This window comes from Neopsephotus bourkii, unplaced genomic scaffold (genome assembly GCF_033783945.1).
Source record: "Neopsephotus bourkii isolate Nb327-2 ecotype Australia unplaced genomic scaffold, CSIRO-AGI_Nbou_v1 NB_1820, whole genome shotgun sequence".
NCBI lineage: Eukaryota > Metazoa > Chordata > Aves > Psittaciformes > Psittacidae > Neopsephotus > Neopsephotus bourkii.
Window position 1 is genome coordinate 11481678 of NW_026902293.1, and position 21534 is coordinate 11503211.

General features: G+C 40.6%; 1 protein-coding gene across 1 annotated transcript; it reads right to left on the reverse strand.

Moving 5' to 3' along the window:
* Window positions 1-4157: 4157 nt before the first annotated feature.
* IL7 (interleukin 7) lies at window positions 4158-13865 on the reverse strand. The gene is made up of 5 exons (XM_061342834.1): window positions 13474-13865; window positions 11549-11691; window positions 7672-7758; window positions 6773-6925; window positions 4158-5301 (listed from the first exon to the last, which is right to left on the reverse strand). The coding sequence occupies exons 1-5, from the start codon at window positions 13481-13483 to the stop codon at window positions 5149-5151; spliced, it is 546 nt and encodes a 181-aa protein (XP_061198818.1). The 5' UTR covers window positions 13484-13865; the 3' UTR covers window positions 4158-5148.
* Between the last annotated feature and the right edge of the window lie 7669 nt (window positions 13866-21534).

The following is a 21534-nucleotide window of genomic DNA, read 5'->3' on the forward strand; positions in this document are numbered from 1 at the left end:
CAAATTAAGTGTATGGTTATGTGGATAGTTATGCCCTCAGTCTTACACACCTCCACAGGGAGGTGGGCATGGGGAAGCACTTCCCCATTTCAGCTCATACCTACAAAATGAACATTTAGGCAGAGTTCTGAGGCTTGAGAAGTCGTCAGAGGGTGAGGGAAGTGGGGAGCTCTCCATGGTACTGGAGTTGCTCAGCCTCCTGCAGCTCCAGCTCTTCCGTGGGCTTGCAGGTAGCAGGGTCCATGGACTAATGGTTCTCAGATCGATTCCAGGAGCTGAACAAATCATTGATCTCGCACCTCACCATTGCAGCTGAGAGAGTTAGTGCCTGAAATGCAGTGTGCAAAGAAGACAGTTTTGTGATGCATACTGAACAAATCAGTGGAAGGATGTGTGGCTGCAGTAGTTTAAATGCTAATAAAGCATGTAGCAGGGCACACTGATGTAATCAATCTGAGTATAAAATGAAGTGGTATTGTCTATGTATTGCAAAGTTCTCCAGAAGTACTAGAGGCCAGGATATAGACTTCGTATATGTGCAAGGAACAAACTTGTTACAAGTTTTCTTTTAATGCTGGCTGACAAATCTGTGTTTTGTAAGAGCACTTTTTGCAACGTTAAGTCTTTCCAGTTTGATTAAGCTAAGAATAATTACATGGGTAGTATGACAGGGTAAACACGTAAACAGGTTTTGGTGACTCTGGTGAAAATAGTGTTATTGCCTTTCAAGTACAGCTCATTCCAACTTTTGATGGTTTGGGGTTTTTGTTTGGGTTTTTTCCAACTCTCTGGTAAGATTTGAGTTACCTAATTATGGTGTTGAAGAAGTGTTTGGTTGATATTTTCTTCCCAGTGTTCACAGTATAATTGATTACTCTTTCATACTAGTTCAGTGGAGTGGGTTTTTTTTGTTATAACATTCCGGAATGCAAATTTCTGGAGAATCCTACTTAGCCGCATTCTGTGCAGTCTTGCCAGAAAACAGCTTATTCATACTTTCTCTTAATTAGTGTTTCTTCTTTACAGAAATAATCAATGGAAAAAATCATATTTCTCCAGTGTGAACAGTAACTTTTGAGTCAGCAAATCAAATATTCAGTTTAATGTAACTGAATATTGAACTGAAGTTTGAAATGGTAGTGCATGGTTTACCATAGTTCTGTATTTGGATTTCTGGCAGAAGTGTGAATGGATTTGGGTCTGATGTGTAAAGTGTTGAGTATTCTAAGCCCGTTACAAACACCTATGTTGTATGATTGCTGTAACTCTTGGTGTTCATCCTTTATATGATACTTAGTATGTATATTCATAAGTTTATTTATTGATGTTCCATGTTTATAAATGAAGTGTTCATTCATGTGTTCGAGGTGATTTTGTTAACATTTCATTTATTATGTTTGCCTTGCCCCTCATACATTGAATATTTGTGTTTATGACCATCCAGTGGGTTTGGGGTTTGTTTTGTGTTTTTTTTTTCTCAGAATCCCTGGGTTTGTTAGCATCTTATTTGGTATATTATGGGGTTTTTAAAGTGTCAGTTCTGTTTAAATTAATAAATGTAAATCACCACCTAATGCTTATTTGCCACTTGTTAACAATAAAGCAAATATACCAGTAAAACTTTTTGTGATGTACATTTTTGTTGTCAAATGTGAAATTGTCATAACTAAAATAGCACAGGGGTAAGTAACATTATTTCAACCTTAGGAATAGTTTGATGTCTTTGGTCTCAAGTACACCAGACCTGATGTGAGAACCATCCCCTGTTTTCTAGTGTCTGGGAGAGAATATTTAGTTATTCTTTTCAAAGGATAGGGGTTTTTTATTGACTTGAGATTCCTCAGTCACCTTGAAAAACACTCTATACCAGATACTTCAATCAGTGTCATCTGACTGTATAAATTTAACCATATCTCTTCTTTTTCCCAACTTTTTCTTTTTTTAATAAGGCTGTAAGGTATAATATATAATACATAACCTAAACTTGATCTGGACTTGTTCTTGTCCATGAGGTTACAGCACTGTTTTCTTAATATGATTAAACAGGAAAAATGCAGAAGTTACATTTTTTTCTGTGAAATTCACTTATGTGAGCAGAAGTCATAGTAAGGGGTTGGATTCCTGATTTTGTGGGTTTTTTGCTAAATACAGATGAGTAGAGACCAATTCCTTTTTTCATTCCTCGTTTTGGGGGAAGATTCCTCCTACTGGGCTTTTCTGTTTATTTCACTGCACCCTCTTCAGAGGAAGGCAGATATATTTTCCATTCATTATGGATGAAATTTAGTTATGTGCCAAGAATATGCAGAATCTCTTGTCACCTCTGAGTTTCCATGATATTCCACACACTGGTTTCCTCTTTATTCTAGTTCACCAGGAACCATTCCAATTAAACAGCAGGAGTGAAAAAAAACCCAAACAAGCCAGCAAACAAAAAAAAACAACCCAACAAAAACCTAAGCAGCTGCTGAATTAAACCTGTTGTAAAGTAAACATCTCTTCTGTTCAGCATAAGCCTGAAAAGACGGAACTGGAAGGAAGCATGTAACAAGCCAGAAGAGGTTTACTTCTGCATCTTTAGCTAAAGAACTGCAGTGACCTTCTTTAACCTGGCTTCCCAACCACCAGAAATTCTTCCTTCTCATAAACCACAGAAGACCTAACTCATTCTTGCTGTTAGAAATGTGCAACATTCTCTTGCTTGCAGGGGTTAGTCACCCCTTTTTTGCCTTCTCATAGTCCCTTGCAACAGCTTTCTACTTGTTTAAAAAACTAAGATTTTTCCCTTGACACCTTCCAATAAAATCCATGTATTTCTAAATCATGAATCTGACCTACTCATATTCCTTATTTACTGTGGCCAAATAAATAAATATAAAAATGACAGTGGCAGAGGGGTAGGCACAGTGGTGATACCCTGCAAGGTTTTCATCACTTCACCCATTCCTGCAGAGCAGTTTATTGTTAGATCTGTAGTTTTGGGAGAGACCGGAGAAGGTTTTCAAATGGAAGAAACAAAAAAGCACAGGCCACTGCACTTAGCATTTAGTCTTTGCATGTAAGTGGTGACTCAGAAAATTTGGCATCAAGGATTAGGCAGGCAAGATATTCATTAAGAGAAACAATCAGAAAAAAAAAATCCACAGTTTCATAATCTGTCAATTTAAATTCCTGCTCGAATGTAACCTTGGTCTTTTTCCCAGGATAGGCTTGAAACTGCTTGATTTGATTCAAGATCTGTGGGCTGCTGCTCAAGTCATTTAAGATGACTGGACTTAACAGTTTTTTAATAGCTAATCCTGCATCTGTTTTTCTTTTGATTCCCCCTGACCTTTTCTTGCGAAGTGGTTATTAGGAAATTCATCTTGGCTTTAGACTGTTCCTAAATTTAAAAAAAATTAAAAACCCCAAACCCCACAAATTTAATCCTCAGTCTCCTGAGGGCTTCTTCCAGTAGAAAGGGTTTCTAGAGAAGTCCTTACAGTTGTGGTTACATTCTCCTATCTGCAGTATGATATTGGGAAATTTGTTTCCTCTTCCTATTGCATAAGAGTTATGGGTGGGGTTTGGGTTGGTTTTTTTCAGTGTTTGGAATTGAAGTTGTAATCTCTTGCATCAAAAGCTAAAGAGAGTATGTGAAAGTCTCAATCACAGTTCTACAAAGATCCTACTCCTGCCTCAAGCCTCTTCAGCATAAATACATGGGGGGCTGAAGGGAGTGTATTCCAGGAAAGCGTAACAGTGTGTTCACTTTGCTTTTAACCCCTTCCCTCACCATTAGCAGTAGGGCACACTGGGTTTCATTGATTCAGTACAGTGATCTTATGCCAGTCAAGGGAGATGTATATGGTTCTTTGAAGCACATCTCACTATTTTTCAAGCCTTTTATTTGAATACCACAAAGTTTTCAGAGCAGCTCTGTGGAAAAGTTATTTTCACCAGGTAAAATAACCTTATTCTGAACCAGGGAACAACAGGCCAAGGTAGATATCTGGTATGGAAATGTCTACCTAAACTGGCCAGGTAACAAGCAAGAAATGGGTATTTTATCATGGGAAGTCCCAAGAAGCTGGAGGTTACATTACCAGCTGTGCTTTTAATGCCAAAAAAAAAGCTTAAAAAGGACTAACGATGCCCAAAACAACAGCCCAATTCCATAGAAGAAAATATTTTATTACCAAAGGAGTTATAATATCAAAGTAAGAAACTGCAAAAGAGTTATAAACAACTATAAAAATACTTCTATTCATCCAAAATTAAATATGGACACTTCATTAGTTAAATGCCAATATATTATTCTCTGACAATATTCACACATTTTAAGTCATGTATGTCTAACATGTTGAACACATTATATAAAATAATTGCATATAAGAAATCACAATCTGAAGGTCAGACATTCTACCTTCTCCTGCAGCTAACTCTAGGATAACCAAATACACAAGTAAAGTGCTGTTTCCAGTCAGCTGAACAAACTTACATTCAGGAATCTCCTTTTTCACCTTCTATAGATCTCGCTGTCTTGCCTCTACTCACAGCCAGTAGAAGTGTGCTACCTCTCTCAAAAATCAGTACCCTTCCTAAGTTTCTCATAAAGTTAACTTTTGCTTATTTTTCCAAACTTAAATTAGTTTGCAGACATATTAGATACCCACACTGAAAACATCACTGCATCGGCAGAACAGATCCCAGATCAGCTGCTGTTTGGTAAATTGCTCTTTTTGGTCCTTGATGTGTTTTATGTAGATAGTAAGAAAACAGCTACTTTTCCATATCGTTTCCATCACCTGAAGCTTATAAGATGGTTTTATAAATTGCAGTAGACACTTAAGTATATTGCTTTCATATGACAGTATTATAAACTGACTCAGAAGATCAGAAAATTCAGAGGAGCTTTTGAACGTGGGATGCAGCCTTCTGCCAAGTTCTTTGTTCCAAATGCTGGTCTTTTCCACTTCTAGGGCTTCAGCAGCTTGGTTTAGCCATTTCTGTTTATTCCTTCTCCAGGAACAAGGTACAGTAGCTTTCCATCAGAATTCTGGCATAAAGTGTTCATATAAGCGAGCAGAGTTACTCAAGGAATGCATATAAAATGCAAAGACACCAAGTAATGCCACTTTGGAAGAAAAGACCAAGATCCACCTGGAATCATCTGGAAATTATTTTTTCAAATTTATTCCAGCAGGATCGAAGGCTAGATATGTTTTCCTTCAGTTCACATAATTCTTGGTTACATTTCTTTTTGCACTGTTCACCTGTTTCTGTATCTTCATTATTATGCATATTTACCTGTGTGCAAACCTGAAAAAGAATAGCTTGTATTGTTAATTGAGAAGTGCTTATTCTTTTCATACAGACATCTTTTAAACCAAACTGATTCCATTACATCTCAATAAATAACGGAGGTACCTTACACAGTAGTTAAGTCATAAAGCTGAGCTACTTACAGAATATGCCTTGGCAGTAAACAGCCTGCATCACTCTGATGTTCCCCCTCTGAGCACAACCCTGCTGCTGCCCTACTGAACTGGGAAAATGTGGCTTTGACAGATATGGAGAGCTGATATGGACAAATACAGAGAGCTGAAACTAGTGTGAGCAACTAAGAACATGTGTTCTCTGTCAGTGGTTTAAAACTTATCCTCCATTATTTGAAGGACTGGAAAAATAAAGCAAATTAAATTGTGAGCCAAACTTTGAAAGATATGACTACATGTGTAGTACCTTGAGACTGGCGGAACGAGGCAGACCTGTTCACAGGGGTCAGTGCTATGGCCCAGTGTGCAGGATCTCACCCAAAGAGAAGACGACTGTGGCTCTTGTCCATATTCAGTGACTGTTCATTACTTGTACCAGATTACTTTAACTGGCTTTTAAATGAAACCAAGCATCCACAAAGTTAGGCATGAGTTTCAAAGGTGACAACCCTTTGCCTTCTATGATGTAACTAGGATAACTTTTATGGTAAGGCAAATGTTGGACTCACCATAGGTGGCTAAACAAAATGTAGACACCAACATTACTCTGAAGATCTGGTCCTGGACTGTAAGTTTCTCCACTTCAAGGAGAAAAGAAAGGGTCAAATGCAGCTGTCAATCCAACTATTTAAGCCAGTCATAAAGAATTACATCCTTTGCTACCTGTGGAGAGGCTTTTTGACGTTGGTCAATATTTTTGTGTTCAACAGGTAACTGTGAGCCACACTTAAAAGAACGCTCCTCCTCTCTGTAGGTCACTAGATTTGAGTGACACATCAAAGAGCAGAGTCTGCCAATGATCAAAAATACAAATGTTTTTACATCCCGCTGTTCCTGTTGAGTTTGAGATATTGTGGTTAAAATAAAGATCAAAGGTATTATGGAAGTGAGAGAAATTCCCACTAATTGTTTGATGAAACAAAGCAAATCACACATTCACCTTACGGTAAAACCCCAATGAGAAGTAACAAAGTATAATTTTATACACTAGAGAAGTTAAAAGTCCTTCTTCGCACAAGTGGTCTTTGTCTTCTATGTGAGAATTAACTCAGGCATTTCAGCACTGAACCACGGTATGCATCTTCACTCTGGACCTCCAGATCATTGTCTCAGTCTTTGCACTGGGCTTAATGTCTATTACAAGATATATGCTACACAAGAGCAAAATTTATCATGCGTGTAACATGTTCATGACAGCGGTACCTTTGAGAGGTAGATGTGATAGTCTGTGTTGAAAAGCTCTAATTAATAAGTCACATGCTTACAGTAAACTACAGGTTCTCACTACCACTCACCTTTTCTTTTTTGTGTCTTTCACATTTGCACTGTAGAACTTGTAATGTCCCACATGAGACTAATGCTGCTCTCCATCTAAAGTCTTTGCTGATTTTTTGCTTATGAAAGAATCTGAGCATGTTGCATGCCATACTCTGTAGTGCTTCTATTTCCTGTAAAGAGAGCAAGAAAAATGTGTCCTGAAAGGTCTGTGCACCCTTAATTCTTTATAATGTTGATCTGTCTTTTCTAAAAAAGCTTCATTAGTTGCCATTACTTTATTTTGCTTTCATAGTGCCATTCTTTTCCAATAAAACACAGGACTAATCTGACCTACCTGCCACCTCTTCCTAATATTTAAAGTGTCAATTTTTAGTAGTAATAATAATAGAATAAGGAAATCAGCCGATGCAGTTTGGAAAGCACTGAATTACTTTTAGAGTCAGTCCTGTTACCAAGTCATGATAAAATCTGCAGCAAGAGCTGCCAATTGTGCTGTCATTTGAAATCTGCCCAAACAATTACTAGTAAGTGTTTCAGATCTGAAGTGAAAAGCTTAGCTAATATGGACTTCTGTAGAAGAATTAAAACAGATGTGAAATTTTTATGTTTACTTCTGTTGGCAAAATAAATTAAGGAAATAAGATTTCTGTACTATTCTGGATTAAAAATATAAAATAATCTTTACAGTAGGGGGCAAAAAAGCATTTTCTGGATATGGAATTCTTCATATTTTGATTTGTAAAGTATCATTTTACTTGACAAATTTTATGATTCCAAATTCAAAAAAATATCATGATTCGACTATTAAGAGGTAGCATTAGTCTCTATCACAATGTAGTTTTAAGGGACCAGACTGTACAAAGAACCCACTTGAGTTTGTACAGTCTAAAGTAAATTTTGAGAAGTTAAATTTTACCTGAGTATCATTGCAGAAAAACACTTTGCTATTTTCATGTTTTTTATTCTTGCAGCACCTGTCACGATACTCTGCAGACATATTTACCTGTAAAATATCATATATGTTTAAACATGGAAGTACTTTTAATCAAGTGAGCCAAGTTTCTCAGTAAGAGCTGGTGATGTCAGCACACCATCTCCTCAGGGGTCAGTGTACTACTCTGAGCTTTTCCTTTGCAAGCAAAGAAAACCCTAATTCAGCCCCAATTTCTACAGGTATTTACCGATTCATACAGAGTCATTGAATGGCTGAGGGGGGAAGGGACCTCTGGAGGTCATCTGGTCCAGCTCCCCTGCTCAAAGAGGGTCACCTCTTGTAGGGACCACAACCAGATGGTTTTGGAATATCTCCAGGGATGCAGACTGTGCAACATCCCTGGGCGATCTGTGCCAGTGCTCGATCACCCTCACAGTGAAAAAGTGTTTCCTGATGTTAAGAGGGAACCTACTGTGTTTCAGTGTGTGTGTCCATTGCCTCTGGTCCTGTCACTGGGCACCACTGAGAAAAGCCCAGCTCTGTCCTCTTTGCCCCCTCCCTGCATGGATTTATAGTCATTGATAAATCCCAAGTCTTCTCTTCTCCAGGCTGAACGGTCCCAGCTCTCTCAGCTTTTCTTTATTGGACAGATGCTCCAGTCCCTTGATCATCTCTATTGCCCTTTGCTGGACTCTCTCCAGTATTTCCATATTTCTCTCATACTGAGGAGTAAAGAACTGGAGCAAATCTATTCATTTTAAACCTTAACATCCTATCAAATTACTTGATTCTTTGGAATTTGAAAACATACAAGAATATTTAAATCTTACACAGACGTCAAATACAGTATTTGTCAAGTTTGTGTCAATAAATCCATGCCCCAGGCATCTAAACAGATTGTAGCACGCACTTGGCATATGCACTAACAGAAGACATCCTAAGCAATATCACTTGTTGCCTTTTTGCGACCAGTCTTTTATCAACAGTTTATTCTCTGTGGCTTTTTTCTTCTACTTCCACACTTGTCATCAAGATGACATCAAGATGACAACTGAACTCAACAAAATTCCTTTGCTTTCTTCTTCAGCCTGTATCTAGATAGCCTAATGCAACCAGAAAGAGTTTAAAACAAGCAGCTCATAGCAATATTGTGTTAGATCTCCTCACTTAGACATGCATTAGACACACATTAGACAGTCTAGTTCTAAAAGATTTTCTGCAGATTTTTTTAGGTAATGTTGTCTGTATTTCAGAAATTCACCCAAGATGAACAGAACTTCATCCTTGAAGTGCTTTCAAAACCAAGAATTAAGGGAGTCGAATACTCAATGAAAAAAAAAATAAATAAATATGGGAGATAATGCACATCCTTGCTTGTACCAGAACGGAATGAAGGTTTGTTGCAGTCACAAAGCACCAAGATTTAGAAACAATCAAATAAATAAATAAATAATCACCCTAAACCCTGTATACCTGTGGCTTCATTTGCTCACTGCTAAGGGATTTACTCATTCTCACTGACTCCCTCAGAATATCTTTAACACACAGTAACCATTTTTGAAGAAAGTTTATTGTCTGTGACTAAAGCAACCAAAGGGAAATCCTGGCCTCAGAAAAGGCATTAGTGAAAATCAAATGAACTTATGGAGGTCAAGTATATAACCCACTAGTTACCTCCATAGCTGCCTCCAGACATCGGGCTGAGGCGCTGAAGGTTCCTGAGTTAGGCTCTGCAATTGCAGCAACGTGCCTGGTGGGCAGTTCTAGCACCCAAACAGCACTGTCCATAATATCTGCTGCTAAGTTATAGTGACAAGACTATACACTGCTTTTACACAGAAGGGGAATGAATCTCTCCTAAACTGAGAAAAAATAAAGACAGGAAAATTAAGAAACTGGCAGAGTAGGTGCTATGCATGCCTATTCTATGAAGTAAAATCTTCAGAGCTCATTACCTTCCCATTACCTTTGACACACATCAATTAATTACAGTTTATTTAGTTAGTTAGTTAGTTAGTTAGACAGTTAGTTAGTTAGTTAATTTGGATAACCATTTTAGGTCTCATACAGTTTCCTAAAAATCTCTATCTCCTAAAAAAACCTTACCTGGAATACTGTGTTCAGTTTTGGTCCCTATATACAAAAAAAGACGTGGACAGGCTGGAGAGGATCCAGAGAAGTGCCACAGAATGGTCAAAGAACTGGAAAGCCTGCCATGTGAGGAAAGGATGAGAGAGCTGGGCTTGTTCAACTTGGAGAAAAAATGGCTCAGAGGAAACATTACCACCATGTTCCAGCACTTAAAGGGTGGCTACAAAGACAGAGATTCCCTTTCTACAGGGAGTCACATGGAAAAGAGGATGAGTACTGGGCACAAGTTATTCCTGGGGAGATTCTGACTGAACACAGGAAAATTTTTCACAATGAGATCAACATTGGAATCATCTCCCCAGGGACATGGTGGATTCCTCAACATTGGTCACTTTTAAGATTTGCCTGGATAGGATACTGAGGCATCTAGTCTAGGTCATGCTTTGCCTAGAAGGGTTAGACCTGATTATTTGAGATCACCACCAACCTGGTATTCTGTGATTTTGTGATTTATTACAATTAAAAATAGATAATCAAAGGTGTTTGGAAGAATGACATTTCTCCATTCAAATCCTTGAATCCCTGGGGCACTGAGTATATCAAGCTTCATCCTGCAATTGGGCAGCCTTTGTCAGAAATAAGATAACAAACTAAAGAGGATACTTATCTTTTCTAATATGGCCATGAACATTTTCCCCAACTTTGGTACCTTGTTCAGGATAAGGTCATTTATCGATGGAGAAGTACAGTTCTTATTTCATAATCTCAACAAACACAAAGTGATTAGAATGTTTTTGGAGATTAAATGATCATTCCCTGTCCCTAAAGGTATTTTGCTTCCAGATGAAGAGCTGATGTGTTTTGGTAGAGAAAGGTTGGAAACCACTGCCATAATGCTCAGGATGGTGGTGGATCTTAAGTGTGAAGAAATACAACAGCTCCTGACTTCTCCTTTGGAAAAGCACCGTGTATCACTTGTATTTCATGCAAATAGATCTTGATTTAGGACTGCAAGAGAATGGTTAGTTCTCATTTAAGTGACTAATGGCAGAAAAATCCCATTTTCATAGAAAGTGCCTCTGCTAATCTAGGTATGGAACGTGCTTTCTCCCATGAAAGTGTTCTTGACAGGTAATTTAATTGTTAGTAATTCATGGTGAAGAGTTGGAAGGTAGGTTTTGGCCATGGATTGGTAAACTGTTATGATACCGTTTTCATAGCTGTAATAAATGTGGCTGATAAAGCTAAAGATTTACAACTGAAAATTTTCTCTGCTGCCATCTAGAAAGGTTGATTCTTTGTTGACTGAACATGATACATTAATAGAGAAAATACAAATAAACTTCCATGGTTGCATGAATTTTGTGCCTCTGTGCATTTGTATTCAATGGACACCACAGAACTTCAGTCAAGCAGTCTACCATTAGTAGAACAAAATACAGCTTGTGTAATCCTTTCTCCTTTTGATAAGATGTAAACAGAGATTAATTCAGAAAAGAGTACTTTTAAATGTAATATATTAGACTATTTCTGGCCAAATAGTACATGTGTCTAACTAGATAATGCACAGGCACAAATACCGGTATCACAGTATTTGTACATGCAGACAGACAGCATCGTCATACCCACCAGCATTCCACAATGTGATAATGTGTGATCTTAAACTGGTCATTTATTGTATGTTAACATTACAGCTTTTTTATTATTATTATTTGCTAGCATCTAAAAATTCTCAACATTTTTTGAAAGCCCAAGAGCTATTACCCACCAGCTCACGGATGTCATGGCTTAGTATATTCTCATACTTCACACGTATTTCTGTTGTTCTATTTCCCATTGCACAACTAGATGAATTCACTGGAGACAGAACAAGGAGCAGTGGCAGAACCCGAAAGATAGATCTGAAAAAGGCTGGATTACAACAAGAGCAGTTCAGTACATATTAAATGACATTTACATCTTTTCATATACTGATCAACCAGGGTCTATTGCTATCTCAAAAAATCTAACCTGAAGGAGCTAAATGAATCCTAACTAGATCCTACATGTAATAAATATAAAAGATCGGCAAGGCAAATTTACGATCATCTTCAAGCTCCAAGAGCCTGACCTTCCATAGAGCTTTACCTTTGTAAATCTCCATGCTAACTATATCTGTGCTGAGCAAATTATTAAGTTGTAGGACTGAGATTTCATATTTTAGAAGAAGTTTTCTTAAAAAAAAAAAAAAAGCAAGAACTCAGTTACAGGACATTTTCCCTATATGCTGCTGTGTCTCTTGATCTCAGGGCCAAAAAAAAAAAGAAAGAACAGCAGTGCCTGTTTCTAAAGAACAGTGACATTAGCAACTCGGATCTGCTGCTTCAAAAATACTCTTTAAAAGACACAAATAACAACTTTCTAAATGTAAATCAGTCTAACAGACTGCACCACTTCGAACTGCTTCTGCCCAGCAACAAGTGGAGATAACAGCTGAAAACTGCAAAGTCACTTCTGTTCATTTTTGCTTTCTCTGTACTGTACAGATGGTGACACTTTTTTAAATGAGGGAAATACAGAATCAAAGCAGGTAATTCTGAAAGAGATGTTGCACACTCCTTTAATCCCCTTGACCCATTGAAGGATCACGATGAAACTTGTTCCTAAACGAGTCCTCTGGAACCCATTAGATGAGTGTCATAAAAAGTTCCAGGAGCTTTCAACTGGAAATTGAAAGGGATTTGCTCAAAGCTGGACGTCGTCAAAAGAAGTGGTATTGATAGCGCTCCATACAACCAGCAGTTCAAAAGAAAGAACGAGCACATTCCTGGTAATACCCAATCCCTTCGGTAAACTCCTGAAAACTCGTAAGCTGTATCTGGAAAATCCCTGAAGTTCTCCCAGAAGAGCCAGTTACAGTCAGTATTCCAGTATTTCCAAATAGAAAAAAGCCCCTTTGGAGGTTTTGATTAACCCCCCCCCCCCCCCCTCCCGTGCAAGGAGCCTGAAGCAGCGCCCCAGACGCACCCGAGGCGTGCTCCCGGCCGCCCCCAGTTGCGGGGTCGCTTCCACCCCGCTCCGAACCTCCAGCTGCTTCGGCTGCCTGGCCCCGCTGTGCTGCGCTGCGCCGCGCTCCGCAGTCCGCGGGGCGCGGTTCACACGCAGTTGTCCTCCCTCCGCCCCGCTGAACCCGTTCAAGGTGTCGCTCCAGCCGGGGGAGGACACGGGGCTCCGCTGGCCCCAGGGCGACGCATCCCCGGCGCTGCGCGGTACCTCAGCCGGGCGCACAGGTGGCTGCGGTGGGCAGCGCGGCACGGAGCAAAGCAATGCTTCTGAGCCGCTCGCCTGTCCCACAGTGTCCCGCTGCCTCCGCCAGTCCCAGGTCCCGCTTCCCGCAGCGGACGGGATGGGAACCGGGCGCTTTTACTTTCATTCTAAGTGGACAACGGAAAAGAAAAAAAAAGCAAAACTGGGAATTTCCGCGGCCGTCACCGCGGGTTTAAAAGGGCACCAGGAGGCAACTCGCCGGCACAGCAGGAGAGGCGGCGGGGTCGTCAACTTGGAGACGTTAAGGAGACGGCGTTGCCGGAGGCGCGGAGCGGCGCGGCAGAGCCCAGCCCAGCCCGGGCGCAGGTACAACTGGCGCCCCGCGGCTATGCCTGCTGCCCGCGGAGCGGCGCGGTCGGCGCGATGCGGTCGGTGCGCGCTCCTTACCATGGAACATGGTCCGCTGGGGGGGAGGCAGGGAGCTGCGCCGGCGGCTCCGCGGTCATGGTGGCGGCGCCGCCTCGCCCATGGTGCCTGCGGCCGGCGGGGCAACGCGCAAGGGGGCGAGAGGAGCCGCGGCGGCCCGGCGGGACACGGCGGCCCCCGCCGCCCGCCTGCCGGCGGGGGGCGCGGCGCTGTCAGCGGCGGCTGCGGGGCGGCCGGGCTGTGCCAGTCTCATGGGGCTTCCGCCGCCGACAGGTAGTTTCACTTTCTCCTCCGCCGGCAGGCGCGGTGCTCCCCGACGGGCCGGCGGTCCGTGGCCTCAGCGCGGCGCGGCGGGAGGGTGGCCAGCCGCCGAAGGAGGAGGCATCCCCGTCCGCCACGGAGGAAGGTGGGCGAGGACCCGGGCCGGGCGGCAAGGACCGCCAGCGGGGCCGGGGCGCACCCAGGGGAGAGAGGCAGCGGCGGGCGCCGACGGGATCCCCGCGGGCGGCTAGGAGTGGCTGTGGCGGGGCCGTGCCGTGCCGGCGGGGGTTACATAGAGCCCCGGCTACACGCCCAGTGCCGTGTGAGCGGCCAGGGAGGGAAGGATGGACCTTGGCAGTGTGCGTGGAAAGAGCCGCTCATCCGCGGGGAGGAAATCCTGAAAAAAACACAAATAAAAAAAACCCCTACCACAAAACTCAAATAAGAAACCACCCAACACAGCCGTGCTGCGGAGCCATTGTTGCGGAGGAGAGACAGTTGGTGTCTGAGCACCCTGTCGTGCTCTCAGCTGACCCTCGGGGGGCAGGGGGAGCTGGGACCGCTCAGGTAGAAGGTTACCTCCGGCTGCTGGATCAGGTCACCAGCGCAAGGTTGTTGGTTTTCTGCAGACTTCGCCCCCCACCTGGGGTATGGTACTGGCTTACATCGTCTTGAGAAACCTAAGAGGATTGGATAGCGAATGGCTCAGAAAGGTGTTTTAGTGTAGAAGCTCGTGTTCTAAACGACAGAGCTGCAGCCAGATGTGGTTTTCTAGGTGAATTCAGGATGCAAAACCTGGTGCTTTGTTGCAGGTGAAAAGGCTTGGAATAAAATAGTGTATGAAATGACTTTGTAGCATCCCTTTCACCTCTTCCGCCCAACATACTTTTTGAGTTTTGACTTTGACATCACTTTTGCAGCTCCATGTGAGCAGAGAGCTGATTCCAGAACCCCTGTCCCTTCTCACAGAGGTGCTCTTCCAAGTGTGGGGGAGAAATGGGTGCGTATATCAAGGAGCAAACATATGGAATGGGCTCAGGATGTCAGCTGGCTCCTCAGGATGGTTTAGTTTCTTTTCTTTGTACTGGAACTGTGCCACTTCATTCATGTACAAGGAGGTACTTAGCTCTCTTCACTCGTCTTTGGACTAGACTGTTTTGGATTGGGTGTACATGTCTTGTTAGTTTTATTCTGAGGAAAAACAAAACTTTCCAGATTCTCTCCAGAAGTATTCTGACAGATCAAGAGCGAGGGTGTTTCCTGCCTGTTCAGCTTTGACCAGTTGACTTTAGTAGTAATTTCACATCACTACTATTCTGTTGGGTAAGGCACAGCGATCAATATCTACACTGCTCCAGACAAGAGCAAGCACCTGTCCTTGCTATGTGCCAGGCTGGATGTAATGGATGGCTCAGATCTTTAATCTGGACAGGGATTTTGCCTCACTAGTAGCTACATGATCTAGTTTTTTGATGTTCTTAAGTTTTCCTTTTTTTTTTTTATTTTATTATTTTCTTTTCCGTCTTCTGCCAGATATTGGCTGAAAACATCCCTCTGTGCACATTTGGATTTGCTGGTGTGTGCAGGGCAGAGAATGGTATGGGACTCTTTGGGGGAATTGCACCTGGTGTAATACAAACATATTTAAGATTAGGTGGTTTTGGGATCTGGCAGTCAAAAAACATCAGTTTCAAAACTCAAAAGATTTGAAAAAGCTGCCCGGTAAAGATGCAGTCATGCAAAACCACTACCACAAGATCAACTTTACTTCTAGGCAAATGGTTCTTCCGATTTCTAATGACAGCACATGTGTGCTCACAAAATGAGGTATTTTATGCAGATGCTAGTAAATTGTCAGGATGTAAAACTAAAGGAAAACTCCCTTAGCTGTTTGGTTATGCTTGTTTTCTAGCTGAAACATCCGGAGGACTGATAATTTCTTCAATTTACAGTGTGATTGATGGAAGAAGCCAGTGTGGTAGCTTTACATATTAACGGGAGCATGACTCTGAAAAGTGATGTTGGACTGCTAACAGGAGTTGTCATCTTTTCTTTAGGGTCTTGGTGTGATCTTAGCCCTCATTGTATTTAGATCCCAATCATTCCCCGTTGTGTAACCTAACCCTGACTGTGGCATAGATTTATGATATAAATGTTACTTGATGTATTTTTGTGTGGAGGGTGCTTAAATATTCAAGCGTTGACTGTATCTTTTATGTGCTTTTTACAATATCTTAAGTCATTCTGTGCATTTTGTTTTCAAAGTATTTCTTTTAGCAATTTAATATTTTTTTTTCTGAAAAGATTATGTACAGAAAGTTCAAATGCAAGTCTTCAGAAAACTATATTCAACAGATGTAATTGCCTGGTTTTTAAAGAAGAAACTGAACACCAAGAATTTGAAATATTAAAAGAAGGAATTTAGAACTGATTATATGAATATCATCTGAACAGCCCATTTTACTCAAGAACTTATGAAAGGCATTTTGAAGGCATAAAATTTTATTCAGTCTGAGACCTACCTAGTCCAAGTGGCTGCTACTGGTTTGCCCATATTATGAAAAGCAGTTGATGCCAGGCTCTAGTGAGCTCTCCCTCCGGAGCTGAGTTAAGCTGCAGCTTGACTGTGTAGGAGTGTAAAACCTTTGGGGAGAGAATGAAACTGGAATATTTCTATAGCATTTCCTAGATGTTAGGTGTCTCGCTTCTCTTTAATACCTTGACAATTTATAGGGCTGTCTGTTTTACTAAGAGATATGTTAGCTTTACCATGTAAATAATTTGACTAAGCAAAATTACAAATACGTGACTTCTGGAAAGATGTAGTCTAGTACAGGGCATTAGTGCAAATGTTTGCTGTTTTCCCTTCCACACTGGTTTCAGAAATATGGTACTGCAGATTGCATAGCTGCAACTGAAAGGCACCAGTAATTTTATCTATTTGGCTATCATTCATCGATCTATTTATTTATTTTGAACATAGTCCATGATTATTTTCAGTATATTTTCCAAGGATAGGTTCACTAAACAAGTTTATATTTAAAGTTCCAATTGTCTCCTGACCTGGTCAAATTTATTGCTAGAGAAGCAGTTTTGATATTGCATTTTGGTATTGCATATTGGTATTTTGGTATTGCATATTAACCTCCACCTTACTATCAGTATTCCTGGGTAGGTACATGACTGCAAAGAACAGGATTTGTTGCTAATTTCAGGTTTTGAAAAGACTAAGCACTTCTGGGAATGTTGCTGACTTTCCGCAGCTGTGGCTTGTCAGCTTGAAAAGGTCTTTTACTCGTGGCTTTAGGTTTTCCTTCAGGCTGTTTGCAGACTTACAGAGCCATTAGTGAATGCATTACTGGATAAAATTAGTTGAGAAGTTATAAATTTTTTATTTGATTTCGGAGTAAAATGTGCGTGCTGAGGCTGTTGCAAACTGGTGGGCCTCAGGGGAGTGTGGCCACTGTTACAATGTTCTTATTTTTAAGAATAAATATGTCTAGTCCTTAAATTATTTTCATCTAACTGTGGGGGATGGGAAGAAGAAGAGACATATTCCTTCCTACCCACTTTCTAAAAAGAAAAACCCCAAACCACAGGAGGATCCCTACTTAACTGGGATTCGGAGCTAAGTTTATTGTGCATCCAAACCTCCTGTTTGTGATACTCAGGTCTCAGAAGTTCTAATCTTCTATCATATTTAAGCAAGCCCAAGGGACCTGATTTTGTCTTTGCACTAGAACACCCATTTTGTTGAATGATGGTTGCCACTTTTTCCTGAATCATTTGTCCTGTCATTGGTGTGTGTGCTGAACAAAACCATGAACCAATAGGCTGTTTTTTAAAGGAGAATTATATCTTCTGTTCACTCAAATGTAATTTATATATCTCTGGGTTTTATTAGCTTATTTTACTTTTTATAATTCAGCATAATTTTCCAAGGTTAAGAAATAAAAAAAAAAAAAAAAAAAAAAACCACCAGAAAACTATTAAGATAAAAATTGCAGAAGCATGGGAAGCTCACACGAAATTTTTGTTATCAAGCTGTGGAAAAGTTTATTCCTTCAATAGAAAGCAGTAATTATTTTATCTTCCTGTCTTGCAATATAGGAAGATGCCAATAAAGATTCTATCATGAACAACATGGCAAATAAAGTATTCTGATAAACTGTTGGGAGTTTCCTAGAAGCAGCACAACCAGTGTTAAGGAGATGGTGTGGTATAAGGCAGTAGTAGCAGGAATCAGGCTCCTCATTCCTAGCTGCCAAGGGCATTATCCACATTCCAGGCCATGAATACATCTGAGAGCCTGGTCCATTGCTCAGGCTTTGCCTGTGACGGGCTGGTGGTGTGAGGAGGTTTGTACCCCTCTGGGCTTCCAGCTTGTAGGTCAGCTCACTCAACCCGAGGGGCAACAAACAGCCCTTGCCATCTTATTTGGCAGGCACCTGGGAAGTGTCCATCGGGCATGAGAGCTGTTTCTGGTCTTCATTTGTTGGTGCCTGGGGTGTGCCCACTACCCAGCCTTACAGTGCCTGTGGGTCACATCAGCTGCTCAGATCAAATCCATGGCAATGAGAGGCTTTGGTGAGGCTTTCCTCTTCACTGAGTGGAGGTTTTTGAACTTGTTGTTGTCTGTTTCAGTTCCTCAGTTGAGGCTCTGAATGTGGGAGAAATGAATATATCAGCTGGGACAAATCATGAAAATCCTGCTTGTGCTGTAGTGAGACACAGAAGGAAGAAGGGCTTGTGGGGGGTGGCTTTCGGTGAATTTTCTTTTCCTTTTCCTGTTTAAAAAAGTGCAGCTTCAGAGAGGGGGGAGGTTTGGTATGTGCAGATTGTCACCCATATTGAAATTACAAAAATGTCATTGCATTTCAGGGTCATGGAGATTTTTTTTGTTTTGGTGCTGTGCTTTTAGGAGTTTTTCCCAAATTATAATCAATTATATTTTATGATTTCTGTGAACTCTTTTAGTGGTGGCTCTTTTTCACAATCCTACATGTACAAGTACAAAACGACATTCGTTGAATTTTCCTTTTACTTTTCACTCTCCCTCTCCACTCCCAGTATTTACCTTGAGAAAAAATGTTTGGTGAGTAATACGCATGGTGAACTGACCCTGAAGTATTACTCCATTTCTTTCTTCTCCTTTTTCCATCTACTTTTTACGAAAGAAGTTTCCCCTGATTTTTAAAGCAGGCAGAGGGTCACCCTAGGAAGTGACAGCAACTTCTTCAGTGAAGCCACTGTGCCGGGGAGTAAATAGTTGCAGTTTTGTAGAACCAGAGTCTACCCAAGGAATACATTTCAGGTCTCAAATCTTGGAAATATATAGCAAGATTCTAATGGCTATTTTATCTTTGCTTTGGATGGATATTAATTATTATTAATTTATTATTATTATTAATACAAATATTAATAAGTGTAGGTGTCCCATTGCAGCCATTCTGATGAAGAGTTTAAGTCTGTTAATAAAGTCATTGAAAGACTTTTTTTTCTATCAAAGACATTATTTTAAAATTTCTTTTTTAAATCCCTTCTCTGAATAAATGCTAATTTTAGGAAATTATATTCTGTGTCTTTCATGCATAACAAAAAGACTTATTTCTCCAAGTGTGAAAACAAACTTAAAGTCCAGAGGAGGGCCACGAGAATGATCAGGGGACTGGAGCACCTCCCATATGAAGATAGGCTGAGAAAGTTGGGGCTGTTCAGCCTGGAGAAGAGAAGGCTGCGTGGAGACCTCATAGCAGCCTTCCAGTATCTGAAGGGGGAGCCTATAGGGATGCTGGGAATGGACTCTTCATTAGGGACTGTAGTGATAGGACAAGGGGTAATGGGTTAAAACTTAAACAGGGGAAGTTTGGATATAAGGAGGAAATTCTTTACTGCTAGGTTGGTGAGGCACTGGAATAGGTTGCCCAGAGAGGTTGTGAATGCTCCATCCCTGTCAGTGTTAAAGGCCAGGTTGGACGAGGCCTTGGGTGAGATGGTTTAGTGTGAGGTGTCCCTGCCCCTCTCAGGGGGGTTGGAACTTGATGATCTTAAGGTCCTTTCCAACCCTAACTATTCTATGATTCTATGATTCTATGAAATGTGATGACTTCTGTGAGCTTCAGGTATTTTTTTCTTTTGCTAACCGTGCCTTCCCAGTCTTGACAACTTTTATTTGACTCGCTTGGTCAAACAGCATGTTCAAATCCATGCACTTAAATAAACCTCATGAAATGCACTCTTAACCACCAAGGAGCTGCCTTTTATTGCATGGTAGTAAGCTGTCTTGAAGAGGAAATTTGTTCTTAAAATGATTAAAAAAATGCCTAAATGAACCAAAACCAGAAAAAAAAAAAACAAAAAACAACAATTAATACAAAGAAATTGTTTAAAACAGGGATGTCTTATTGTAAATGTGGACTTTGTGGGACTAATCCTGCAAGCATGTGCCTGCTTAACCCTGATTTCAGCAAGCCTAACTTGCATGCTTATTTTTAAGCAAAAGAATTGTTTGAAAATTTGAAGCTCAGGTGAAAATGGAGCATCTCCACTTTGACTCCTGACATTTATTTTGCTGCTGTCTGGAGTTACCCCAGAATAATTCCAAATGTATCTCTGTCTTTGAAGATCCTCAGCACAAATGTGCCTTTCTCCCTTGTTTGCAGTGAGTGTGGGATCTGCGTGTAGTTAGAGTGGGAAGGGGCAGTTAAGCAAAATTACAATTAAAATATGGGGTGTTAATGCAATTAACCCAATAAGCATCACCCGACAAATAAAACAGTGGGTGCATGTTCAGACTTAAATTTCTTTTTTGACAGAGAATGTAAACTTAAATATTACATTAAGACCTAGGAAATGTATTTTATAAGAACAGCGTGCAGGTGCTGTGTTTTTAGTTTCATTGTAACCGTTTTAAAGAGCTGACTGTGAAACTGTCAATGGGATATGTGTGTGCTTGTTCTGTGGTGTTTGAGGCTTTCAGTGTCTTTCATTTTTGTTCTCTCTTTCAGCACAGGTAACAATACTGGCTTTCAAAGATGGCAGATGACCTGAAATGGTGTGAATGTTCTAACCGAAAAAATGGATCAAATAATGATGTAAACTCTAAAACTAAAAGGAAGCAATGAGTGGTCAATAGTAGCTTTTAAATTTTTTTTTAAATGTCATTCAGAAATTGTTCAACACTCACATTTTTCAAACTTACAGTATAGGACCAAAGCTAAACATGGATGTCCAGACTCTCTCTGCCTCACACCATAGTTAATACTGTCTAATTAATCAGCCCTTAATAATCTGTTCTGATTTCAGAAACATACTCTAGAATGACCCACTGTGCATTGAAGATTTGAGTCTTTTTCAAGGTAGATTCCTTTAAAAAAAAAAAAAAGCATTTAATTTTGCAGGAACAACAGCAATAACAGACATAGCTGATGAAGGTTACTTCATTTTTATTATTAAATCAATAATAAAGTTTTCCTGACTCAACAGTTTCTAGCCCCTTCCTCTCTAGAAATGTTGAAGAAATATACCGTACAGCTCTTATTTCTTATTCCTGGTTTATTTGTTTGACTTCTGGGCCCATTTCTGGACCATTGGAAAGGAAAAGCAAGTTGTTAGTAATTCACAGGCCATTTCATGGGCATTTTGGCACCTGTTTTATTTGATGTATTTTTATATGGGTGCTGTGGCATTTTTAGTGTGTGTCACACCCAGTGTTGTCTGTTATCTTGTCTGACCCAGATGATACAATTTAGTGCCTTTTTTTATTGTGTATGGGTAAGATTAGGGCATGGCTGTGAGCAAGGCAGCTAATGCTGTGTCTAG

Bases quoted from the DNA above. Each gene is read 5' to 3' on its own strand.
- IL7 (XM_061342834.1), bottom strand. The intron at 6,926-7,671 runs GTAAAATTTAAC...CTCTCTTTACAG, and splicing joins TTTTCTGCAATGATACTCAG to GAAATAGAAGCACTACAGAG. The intron at 5,302-6,772 runs GTGAGTGGTAGT...ATTCTTTTTCAG, and splicing joins AAAGACACAAAAAAGAAAAG to GTTTGCACACAGGTAAATAT.